This window comes from Pieris brassicae, chromosome Z (assembly GCF_905147105.1).
Source record: "Pieris brassicae chromosome Z, ilPieBrab1.1, whole genome shotgun sequence".
In the NCBI taxonomy this organism is placed as follows: Eukaryota; Metazoa; Arthropoda; class Insecta; order Lepidoptera; family Pieridae; genus Pieris; species Pieris brassicae.
The window spans coordinates 8,339,044-8,351,577 of record NC_059680.1 but is presented as its reverse complement, the minus strand read 5'-3'; the positions used below and the strand labels follow the sequence as shown (position 1 = coordinate 8,351,577).

The 12,534-nt window shown below is 35.8% G+C and overlaps 1 protein-coding gene across 6 annotated transcripts; it reads left to right on the top strand.

The window, feature by feature from the left end:
* The first annotated feature begins 5,307 nt into the window (after window positions 1-5,307).
* On the top strand, window positions 5,308-12,287 carry LOC123718777 (serine/threonine-protein kinase PRP4 homolog). Of its 6 annotated transcripts, none has more exons than XM_045675560.1 (9): window positions 5,308-5,432; window positions 6,678-7,472; window positions 7,889-8,014; window positions 8,080-8,298; window positions 9,013-9,101; window positions 9,521-9,667; window positions 10,280-10,548; window positions 10,876-11,252; window positions 11,429-12,287. In XM_045675560.1, the coding sequence occupies exons 2-9, from the start codon at window positions 6,786-6,788 to the stop codon at window positions 11,639-11,641; spliced, it is 2,127 nt and encodes a 708-aa protein (XP_045531516.1). In that variant the 5' UTR covers window positions 5,308-5,432; window positions 6,678-6,785; the 3' UTR covers window positions 11,642-12,287. The 6 variants fall into 6 exon arrangements, with proteins under 6 accessions (XP_045531516.1, XP_045531521.1, XP_045531520.1 ...); XM_045675564.1 differs by lacking the exons at window positions 5,308-5,432; window positions 6,678-7,472 and adding exons at window positions 6,024-6,206; window positions 6,586-6,643; XM_045675561.1 differs by lacking the exon at window positions 5,308-5,432 and adding an exon at window positions 6,107-6,206.
* Window positions 12,288-12,534: the final 247 nt, after the last annotated feature.

Below are 12,534 nucleotides of genomic sequence, written 5' to 3'. Positions count from 1 at the left end.
GTAAAATAGGCGTAGCCACTTACTTTTATAATTTTACCTTTGTAATTGCACTTGAAAATAGATTTTGGTCTCTTTTTGTCAAATTGTGTTGACGAAGAAATTAACAGAGATATAAGTACTTTAGTTAAAACGTTGTAAATGCACTGATTCAGCCTTTAAATGTATATTATAATTTGCAAAATTAAACAATTCTTGTAATAAATTTAGGCCATCCATTATAGATTTTTAACAAAAGTGAAAATAATTTTAAAAAAATGTGTTGTAGAATAATAATGTTATATAGCACAAGGAAAATGACGAAATGTTCGTATATGATCATTTAGGAAGAACGTAAATTAGATTTTACTAGAATAGACTACTATTTTAATTAGAAGAAACGTATTACAGTTAGTAGGGTAAATAAGCGGAAGCATATTTTGTTATTTGATTTTAGTAGCTGCCAGTTAAATTGTTGTGCAATTTTTGTTGTGAAATATATTTTTGCTATCTACGCTTTTTAAGTTGTAATAACTTAAATTATAATATGATTGCTATAGTTATAGTGAATTCCAGTATAATATATAATATTATGGAACTAACGGGAGACTTCGAGTCGCCCGCGTGATTTTTGGACCATTGTTAAAAAAATATCCTTATATGTATTAAAATAAATATTCGTGATGGGCAAGGGCAAATATGTTAGGTCCAGTTCAAGAAAATTTATACCCCCCGCTTTAAGCGGATTATATTTTTGGGAATAAGTAGTATGAACAGCCGTGCCTTAAATTCAAATCTAATAGATATGAAACTTGGTTTCAATTATCTTGATGAAGTTCCTTGTCACAATCATTTAGACGTACTAGGATTTCTAAGAAGCTTTATCTATATTAAGTTTCAGTGAGATTTTATGTGCAGTAATTGCAATCTTAAAGTCCAGTATGCACTAACGCCAATAAGCACCTTCTATAGTCCCTGGGGGCGCCAAAACTAGATAAATCTGTTTAGTTTCACGCCATCTATTATATTTCTTATATAAAAAGATAGATAAATAAAATAATAGATAAACGTTTTTGGATCGAACAGTGGTTAATCATTGACTTACGAACCTGATGTGCGTTTGAAACCTATCCTACCTTTTAATATTACGGCTTTATACTATGAGACTAATTAAATAAATTAACACGATTTTTTAAATTGGCCTTGTGTAAATCATAACCCGTCTAGTATACACAGATAATTGAATATTCAAGAGTAGAAAAATTAATGAACAGCAGATTGTGAATGGCACCACCGACCCGCAGATATCCGCAGACCGCAGTTGCCGAGGCAAACGTCCCCATGGAGACAGTTCAACAACCACCCTCACCGGTGCAACTAACCTCGGATGACGAGTTCTTTCAGGAGACAGGGGGGAGTGAATTCAGCGACAGCTGTTTGCGCTCCTCCCCCTAACCGGACTGACCTTATCCAGACCAACCTCCAGCACAGCCAAACAGCGTCGGCTTCACTACGCAGACTGCTGGAGACCAACCCGAAGACCATTGCCGCGATCCAGGAGCCGTGGATCAGGAATGGCAAGGTATGCGGCCTGGGTAATACCGGTGGTAAACTTTTGCTGGATACCTCAGTAAGTAACCCAGGAACCTGCATTATCATACCTAAACATGTACCAGCATACCTAATTAACGAACTGTGTTCAAGGGACCTTACAACCATTAGGTTACCTAGGGACGCACATCCAGACATCGTCCTGGCGTCCGCCTACTTACCGGGTGACAAGGACGTGCCCACTCCAGAACTCGGCCTTCTGGCTGACTACTGTGAGAGGGAGAAACTGGAGCTTATAATCGCAGCAGACTCCAACGCGCACCACACGCTATGGGGTAATACAAATACCAACGCTCGAGGTGAGAATATGCTTAACTTCATTCTTAGCAATAATCTTATCTTAGCAAACAGCGGCTCTGAACCAACCTTTATCAACGCACGCTCGCAAACCATAATCGATCTAACAATGGTGACCTCTGGTCTGTCAGATCACATACAGGATTGGCATGTCTCCAGAGAGCTATCATGCTCAGATCACAGGTGGATCCGCTTTACAATCAAAGGGGAGCTACCTAAACCACAACCACGACGCATACCTCGGAGAACTGATTCAGTAAAATTTTACAGTATAATCGGCTCAGAGGTAAGCAAACTAACAATACCAACCACCATTGATGTACAAGACATAGACAAACATGTAAATAACCTAACGTTCCTACTCCTGACCAGCTTTGAACGGTCGTGTCCCCTTACCATGCCTAGGTGGGGGAGTAGACATAACTGGTGGTGCCCCGAACTGGAGAGACACCGAAAGAAGGTCAGGAAGCTGTTCAATAGAGCAGGCAATACCCGTTTACCTGCCGACTGGGACAAGTACACAATCGCGAGAAGACGATTCAAAAAACTTTTACGTTCTAGGAAGCAAGAGTGCTGGAGACACTTCTGCACCAGCATTGAAAGCAACAACCAGGCAACCAGAGTGAAATCATGCCTCTCTAGTGAGCCTTATCACTCAATCGGTTGTCTTAAAAAACCTGATAAATCATTTACAAAAACCGATGCAGAAACATGTGAACTACTGATGAAAACACACTTTCCAGGCTGCATAATTGCCAACGACCAGGCATGGCAACCCTACTCAGAAAGAGCCACCACCGACTCAGACTGGAATGTAGCTCACAAAATAATCACAAATGAAAAAGTAACATGGGCAATCAACTCCTTCCTACCATTCAAAGCGCCTGGATGGCATCTTACCAGGCCTACTAAGATGGAGTGGAAACCTTTTGGTGGACTATCTTGTCTCAATCTTCCGAGCATGTATAGCCCACCGCTACATACCTTTGAAATGGAGGGAAGTGAAAATAATATTCATTCCAAAACCAGGCAGAGAGGACTATACCCAGGCGAAATCCTTCAGACCCATAAGCCTCACATCTTTCCTGTTAAAAACAATGGAGAGGCTTGGAGATCTGGAAATACGTAGCCAGGTATCGCTATCCAAATTCCTGCACCCAAATCAACATGCCTACAGCCCAGGCAAATCAACGGATTCATCACTCCACAACGTTGTGTCTCGCATTGGCGACTCCCTGAAGTTAAAACAGTCAACCCTTGGTGCATTTATTGACATCGAAGGCGCTTTTGACAAAACAAACTTCACGAGCATTACCAGAGCACTCGTTACATGTGGAGTATCATCAACCCTGATAGGGTGGATAAACAACATGCTAAAACAACAGCATGCATATACAGTTCACTGTTAATTCCACAACACGGGGCATTGTCAGCAGAGGCTGTCCGCAAGGTGGTGTCCTATCGCCGCTACTGTGGAACCTCGTAGTTAACGAGCTCATCACAGAACTCAACGCTGGCAACCTCTATACAGTGGGTTATGCGGACGACATAGCTATCTTGATATCGGGGAGCTTTAAAAGTACCCTATGCGATCTCATGGGAAGGGCTTTCAAAGTAATTGAGAGATGGTGCAACAAGCACGAGCTATCTGTCAACCCATCAAAAACAGAGTTAATACTCTTTACAAACCGGAGGGTTCTGGGACCACACAGACTTCCAAAACTCTTCAACACACAACTCAAACTCAAAAATGAAATAAAGTACTTGGGTGTGGTTCTGGACAGTAAACTGCTCTGGAACAAACACCTAGAACACAAACTGAGCAAAGCAACGATCGCCTTCTATCAATGCAAAAAGATGCTAGGCGTGAAATGGGGCTTATCGCCTAAAATAACATTATGGCTATACACTGCCATAATCAGGCCAATGCTGACCTATGGAGCCCTGGTTTGGTGGCCAAGATCTGAACTTCAAACGGCGATCACGAAACTGGGACGCTTCCAAAGGCTTGCCTTGTCCGCTGCTAGCGGTTGTATGAGAACAACTCCGACCGCAGCAATGGAGATAGCCCTGCAAATCTTACCTCTAGACCTACACATACAGCAGGAGGCAGCACTAGCGGCCATCAGGCTTATGGTGAAAAAATGGTGGCTATGGATTGGACCTATGGGGAAAAAACCACTACAGTTCACACACAGTGATTCTCAACAGGGCAATAGAGTACCAACCTCTTATAGCTGCGCCATGTGACAGAATCACTAATCAATTAATATTCAACAAGAAATATCTTATACAACTGAGAGAAGAGGAGCATGATCAGTCGCCCCTGAATGAGCTACGTATATACACTAATGGTTCAAAAACAGGGTGTGGCTCAGGCGCTGATATTTTCTCCTTTGATCTCAACATCAACATACACCTACCTCTGGGCACATAAAGCACAATCTTCCAATGTGAATGTGTCACTCTAACCGAAGCAGCCAGAGCCGTACAGCGAATGGGAGTCAATGACTTTTACATTAAGCTCATATCGGACAGTGCTGTGCTGATCCGTGCTGATCGCGCTCGGTAACGAAAACACAAACAGCAAATTAATACTGGAGTGTCACGAAGCACTGGAGGCAATAGCTCTAACAAATAGAGTTACCTTACAGTGGATTAAGGGACACAGTGGCTCTCTCGGCAACGATGCAGCCGACGAGCTTGCGAGAAGAGGCTCTGGTATGATGCCTGCTGGCCCGCATCCGCTCCTCCCCTTGCCCTTCTCGCTAGTTCGAACCTGGATTCGCCAGAGATCCACTGTACTCCAGAATCAACGATGGTCGCGAAGTGTAGATTTAAACAGTCCAAAATGGCTCTGCCGGCTGTGAACCCGCAACTTACTAAGCGACTTCTAAACCTGAACAGAACCAATCTCAAAACAATCATAGAGACAATCACGGGCCATTGTCTCCTTAACAAACATCTTTTCGTCCTAGGCGCAACAGACAGCCCCTTGTGCAGAGGCTGTTTCAGCGCAGAGGAATCAGACACCCACGCAGTCCTGGAATGCGAGGCTGTGGCTAATCAACGTACAAAAATCCTCGGAACAGTGAGGTGAGGTGATATCCTTAATATCATTTAATTTCATCTAAAGGAAATATCAAGGTTTCATAATTAACTATAAACTTATTTCACATTCCACAAAAACGATTAAGAATAAATGAAACTTTTTAAATTTTGTAATTCGGATCATCATCAAAGACGCAGCCAAAACCAGAGGAATATTATTAATCGAAACTTCCAACTTCTTGCAGTTGGCGGTTTTTAAATTTAGTCATCAAAACATCACTATTCTCGGTATGAGTCGACAATTGACATTCGACATAGTTTGTGTTCTGTGATGTCAATACTCGATGTGATATGTCCACGGTATTTTAAATTTATTAACCTAGCTTGCTCACCGATTAGTTAGCGATAGCTTGATACAAGGCAACAATTAAATTGATCCTAATTAAGTTGATTGTAGTCGAGAAGTACGAGCCTTCTTGTCTTGAAGGAAGTTAATCGTAAGTTATCATAGTATTGTAAGCTACTTATTGTTTACTGCAAATTTGTTTGTTTCTACCAATGAAATCTGAATTTTGTTCCTATATTTCACAGCATTTGAACATTAAAGTATCGTTAGTAACATTTTATATTTAATTGTATTAAGGTTAACCACTTTTTTGTTGTTTTTTTAATTTATCAATGTTAGGGCATCTAAACAAAATAATTATAATGTATCACAAACTTCGAAGACACTTTCACACACATAGGGTCCTACACGAAAAAACACTCACCAATTTATTGACATTGAGTGTTCATGGTTGGTAGGTGGTATCTTATAATACCACCCGTTTGCCACCTGTTCTAAAAAAAAACCACAAAAAGAAATTAACAAAACCTATGTAGCAAATATTATTTATCTGAAATTTATATTATGTTTTTATGTGTCATGCTTTTTTCCAAAGTCAATACATGAGTTCAGTAGTAAAGAATAGACTATAAATAGTCATTAACATCTATATAGATTATGTTCTTGGCAATGTTATAAGAGCAGATATGTTGAACTACAAGTCTCTTGGCATATTTGGAGGAGTCAGGTAGGTCATGCCTATTGCACTAGGCATAGTTCCCATGTTAGGTTAACAATCCAATTTAAAGTAGTATAATTTAATTAAATTAGTGCATAAGGGATTACAGAACATTCATGTAGATAGAAATTCTAAAAACAGTTCCTGTTTAAAAGTGTGGTAGCGGAGTACCCAAATGGAAATTATCTGCTGGCCCACTGGGGGAAGGTTGCACTACTAATATTTTTTGTAGATCAATGTCTATCTGCTTACTATCTATGTGCCTTGTTTAGTAGAGACATGTATCTGCAGTTAAAAACCCACAGACAGACAGATAAAGTATTACCTACCATAGAGTATAAAAATACAATATTATTTTACCTATTGACAGATTAATTAGCAACTACTATCTATTTGTTATTGACAGAAGTCTTAATAGTTTATATGAACCAAATATTATTAAATTTATTTATGTTTTCAAATCTTAATGGTATTTACTATAGATGTTTGCATTAGGCTACACGGTAATAAAAGGTGGGTTTAAAAATATAGCATTGAAATTGTTACTATTTTTCTTAAAGTAATAAGGTTCTTTAAATGGTTACAGAGTGAAGTACTTTATAAATGATGAATCTGGATGTCGAACTACATTTAATCATAATGCTGTAAGTACCTACATCTTTTAATTACTTGTTACAGGGCACGAGGTTTACTGCATACTCCTGAACATATCAATTAACAGTGGACAAATACAAAATATTACAGTTACAGAGGAAATTGTATAAGTTGCAACTGTCTAGCAGGAAAATGCGACCATCCACATTAAGTAAGAGTGGTAATGTGAGGAGAGTAAGGTCAGTTCTCAAAGATAAACCAGCATTTGAATCAATTGAAATCATATCAGATTCTGATACTGTAAGTGATCAAAATGACTGCACAAGCCCAGAAAATTCACATATAGAAGATGACCTTAATTTAGAGGAATTAATGAAACAAAAAGAGTTACTTGAAGCAAAGCTGGTGTCCTATTTGACTGATAAAAAAGAGGATCAATCATCAGGAAGGAAACATGAAGTGTCTAAAAAAGAGCATAGTAAAAAACAGCAAGAAACATCAAAAAAAACCCGATCTTCAGAAGTAAAAAAGAAACATAACTTACAAAAAGAAAGTTGTGAAGGCAACAGTAAAAAGAAGCAAAAAGTATTAGATTCCCGGGACCATTGCCACAGTGAAAAAAAATATAACGAGATTAAGGAAAAGGATGTACATATCATAACAAAAAAATATGGACACAATCTCAAAGACATTGAATCTTCTGCATCGGTTAGAAAAGAAAGAAGTTCAAAAACAAGATCGAAGACGCATACTAACCTATCTCGAAACCATGATCGCGCTAGCCCGACATCGTATTCGCGGTCGAATCGCGATAAACATAGACACTCTCCACGGCGTTCCCGAGAGCGGCGAGAAAGGCATTCGATAGAGAAAAGACGTGTAAGTTTGAAAAGTAAACCTATGAAGCAGCTGTTGAAATCATATATTGCTTTATTACATTTTTCGTATATTAATGAAGAATATTGAGCTTAACTATTTGAGGCTGATTAGTAACTAATGAACGAAAATTAAGTATCGAATGGATTTTTTTATAGGACCACTTGACTTCAGGAATTTTAAAAAGTAGCGCGCCTGTTATTGATTACGTTTTGTGTAAATTTTTTAAATACTAACAATGAAAAGTTTATAGCCTTAATTTTCTTAAAACCTTTTGTTCCCACTCTATTACTCTCTTTCGGTTGACTGCTTTCTACAGATAATACTTGTAATTCTTTAAATAATGCTGGTGCAATCAAACAGGTATGTTACATGTGTGGAACACGCTTTAAAATATAATTATTTTGCTGAATTTGCAGACATCCTTTGCGACGGTGGGCACTTCCAGTGATGAACTAAACATGTCCATTGATTCAGATGACGAAGCAGAAAGAGAAGAACAAATTATAGAAAAGAGAAGAAAACAACGTGAACAACTTTTAAAGGTAAAAACATTGTAATATGTGGTATTTCTTATTTTAAGGATAAATAATTTCAAATTGGTTTTCAGCGTTTAGGTGAGAATAACAATGTAGAAAATAAAGCAAATGAAAAATCGCTAATTAATAACACGCCGGAGCAAAATGTTCAATCAGCACAAACTGTACTTAAAAATAAAGTTGAGGATAACGTACCTGGGACATCCAACGAAGTCTCCAGTGTAAAGGAAAAAGAAAAAACACAACACTGGGATATGTTTGCAGATCATGATAATGTCAATAGTGTGGGCGTAAGTTTTTGATGCTGTCAACTTGTCAGGTTTAATTTGCTGATTGTTACTTTGCATGGCATTAGGATTATAGGAACACGATAGATTGATTCTAAAGTATTTCCGAACCAATTTGACTTAGGGTCCTTCAAGAAAAGAGCGTACCAATTCTTGAAAGGCCGGCAACGCCTTTGCGAGCCTTTCAGCAATGTGAGTGTCCATGGGCGGCAGTATCACTTAACATCAGGTGAGTCTCGGGCCCGTTTGCCTCCTATTACATTAAAATATTGTCTGAAACGGCTTTGTATTTTATTTTTACTTGGTGATAATTTTTGTGATGTAAATAGTGTTTACGATTATTACGATTTGCAATGCACACATGTTTGAGGGATTAAAGGTTATCGCCTCAATTTATTCATCGATCGAAAACATCAACTTTACTTAGCATACACTACCTTCGGTGATCATATTGATAACGAACCAGGAGCTCACAATTCGTCCAATAGTTTTTTAAAAGGTTTTACTATTTTTTCATTGTAATTAAAAATATTGTCATTAAAATAAAATAATTATTGTAATCTTGTTGCCGGATTGATTTAATTTCGTAAAGTAATAGAACTGAATTAATTACCAAAATAGTATTTGAGGTCCTTTTTAATTTATATAAAATATTATTATATAGTATTTCTAATATTTATTATATGACATAATATTTATTTTGATCATTATTTTTAGACCCCGACAGCTGGGCAGAATATAAAGAAATCGGTTCCCGAAAACCCATCTCTCACCGATAATTGGGATGATGCAGAAGGTTACTATAGGTAAATAAAAATATACTAAATAAATAATCTTAGATCGCTATTTTATTTTAAATTCATATTAATTTCATTATAAATCGAGGTAATAATATTAGATGTAAATTTTTGGAACACAACAATTTGGAAATATGGGATCTTTTTCTAAAAATAATATGTGTTTTACTGACGTCTTCAATTTCCGAGTCTTAAGACTTGAGACTTTGGACTTTTATGCGTTCGTCACGTAACCGGCATGCCTTAGAACAAAAAAAAATACGTGTTGGATGCACTTAACTGATACTAAAAGTGAGAAGACCAGAATCAGGCACAGCTTTCTGCTACAACAATGTTCATCGACTTCTTATTTATAAATATAATATGGTTTTAATGATACTTGCGATTATAAAAATATGCAAACGTTTATAATTTATATGATTTAACAGGGTTCGCATTGGAGAAGTTCTTGATAATCGATATTCTGTTTATGGATATACTGGACAAGGTGTATTTTCAAATGTGGTGCGTGCAAGAGACCAAAGTAGGCAGAATTCTGACGTTGCTATCAAAATTATACGAAATAATGAGATTATGTAAGTTAATTTTCCCATATTTAAGACGGGTGTACTGTCGCTCTCGCAAGTGAGCTACGTTTTTTTTTTAAGATGTCAGCAAGTTTCTCTTAAGTGAATCATTTATTATGCTATATTTGTAAATACATAATTATAATCTACATTTCTTACAAAGTGTTTGATAGTATTGGTTAACATAGCTTTTACACATTGAAAGGAAACAATTTTTTAACCGGATTAAAGCTATTTGTATTACTATGAACTTATAATTATTTACATAAATTTAAATTTTTCCGACGTTACGCGTGCTTTACAGCGTGCATGGTCACGGTGACTGAAGACAAAAGGTGTTGAATGTCAAAAGTATCACAGCTGTAGAGAAAGTTGTGTTATCTGTATTTATTTCCCCGGAGTTGGTATCGATACTCGTAGTCGATACCAACTCCGTATGTAATTATGTAAATAATTATAAGTTTATAATAATACAAATACCTTTAATCAGGTTAAAAAATTGTTTTCTTTCAAAGTGTTTGAAATAATTTAAAGAAATAAAATCCTGTAAGTGCTTCTAAATGATCATAGACTCAAGGTTGTTACTATTATACATACAATATTGTGTATTTGCTTTTATAGGCAAAAAACTGGATTGAAAGAATTGGAGATTTTAAAAAAGCTTAATGATGCCGACCCTGACGATAAATATCACTGCCTTCGTCTCTTTCGAAATTTTTATCATAAACACCATTTGTGTATGGTTTTGGAACCATTGTCCATGAATTTAAGAGAAGTATTGAAGAAATATGGCAAAAACAGCGGAATACACATTAATGCGGTCAGAAGTTATACCCAACAAATATTGTTGGCATTAAAATTGTTAAAGAAAAGCGAAATTGTACACGCAGGTATGGAATTATTCATATTTCAACTATATATAGAAAATCGCTGACGCTGAAGAATCTTTTAAGCGTTAAAATATTAAAAATAATGGCATATTGCAAATCATAAAATATTTAGAACCAATTCTCACCCTAAATTAATCAAATGAAGCTGATCCTTAAGGGAATAAATATAATTTCAATTGCATAAGTTTTAAATTCTCCATAAAAAATTTGCGTTGGCCTTTTCAAACTACGTAATTACATTACTATGTATTTCCACATGGAAATACGTATGTATGGATTTGATAGATTATAGTGAGATTTTTTTAAATATTGAAAACCTTGTTTTAGATATAAAACCAGATAACATATTAGTTAACGAAAGTAAAGTACAATTGAAACTGTGTGATTTTGGGTCGGCTGCCCACGTATCGGATAACAATTCAACATCCTACCTAGTATCGAGATATTATAGAGCACCAGAAATCATACTGGGTCTACCATATGACTATGGGGTCGATATGTGGTCGACTGCCTGTACCATATATGAACTAGCTACAGGACAAATACTATTCGATGGGAAAACGAATAATGAAATGCTCAAGTACTTTATGGATCTAAAAGGAAAAATATCTCGAAAAATCTTAAGAAAAGGAAAGTTTAAAGAACAACATTTTGATGCTGACTTCAAATTTCTCTATCAGGAATATGACCACATTACTGAAAGGGTAAGTTCATTTCCTTATTTGATTTGTTGATTGCAAATAATAGTTATACCCAAGTCAAGTACCGCTGAGCTTTTTGCTGCATGCAAAAACATATTTTAATTTGTGAGACGAAAAAATTCGTAAGCCCTAAGCTCAGTTCATACAACAGGAAAAATTTATATATTTAAAATTTTCAGGATAAAATAATTGTAATAAATGACATAAAGCCTACCAGAGACCTGCAAGCAGAGTTAGCACCAACAAATCAACGCTTAGCACCTGAAGATGCTAAAAAATACTCCCAACTAAAAGATGTCTTAGACAGGATGCTAATAATAGACACAACAAAGCGAGCCTCTATAAACTTGTGTTTAAATCATCCATTTATACAGGAAAGGTATAAAAAATAAATGATAACACGGCTGAAATTCTTAATGGAAATAATAGGATAACAGTAGGAGAAATACAAATATGACTAAATAAGAAGATGGTTCAAAAGTGATTCAAAACATTTTCAAAAATGATTTATAATTCATATACTTAATAACTCGCCGAAAAATAAACGAAATTTCTTCAGTCAGGACACGTAAATTTGTCAAGGGAGTTTTTAGAACAAAATGTTTATGAATTTTGCAAGTGAATTTACCAGAATCCCAATCATTATTGACTCAATATACATACTGAAAGTAGATAAATTGTGCTATCGTAGTGCAAGAATCTGGAAAGATATTGTTTTTAAGTAAAATATATTGTACATTTTATTTTTACATGCATTTTCATGTTTTAGTTATAAATATCAATACATATAGCTTTTAAATTTTATAAGAGTATTTTATATTATACATCTTTGTATAGAGATATTATAGTTTCTATTTCGAGAAATTTCTATTTGGTGTTATTTACGTACATCTATTCATACAAAGCCGAAACCATTAAATGGGCTCAATATTTAACGATACTAGGTGTAAATTTACTGTTATAGACTGTAATTAAACAGCTTATGAAATCAAAAAGCTGTTAAATAGAATTCCTACTCATAAAATTTTGATTACAATTTGGAATGGTTTTATTTTTTGCTTACCAAAAGAATCACTTTTTTTTACACAGAATTCCATAAGTTAGTCAAGATTGAGTAAATTTTAATTACTTACTACAAAATTATATTTTGTGTCATGTAAATTCGAACCAGTTATCAGAAAAGTTGTATTTACATAATACTAAAATGGATGAGAATTTCTTTAGAATATACGAGATGTCTTAAATTTTGATTGTTTATTAACGCGTTCGTTACGCCTATTATGAC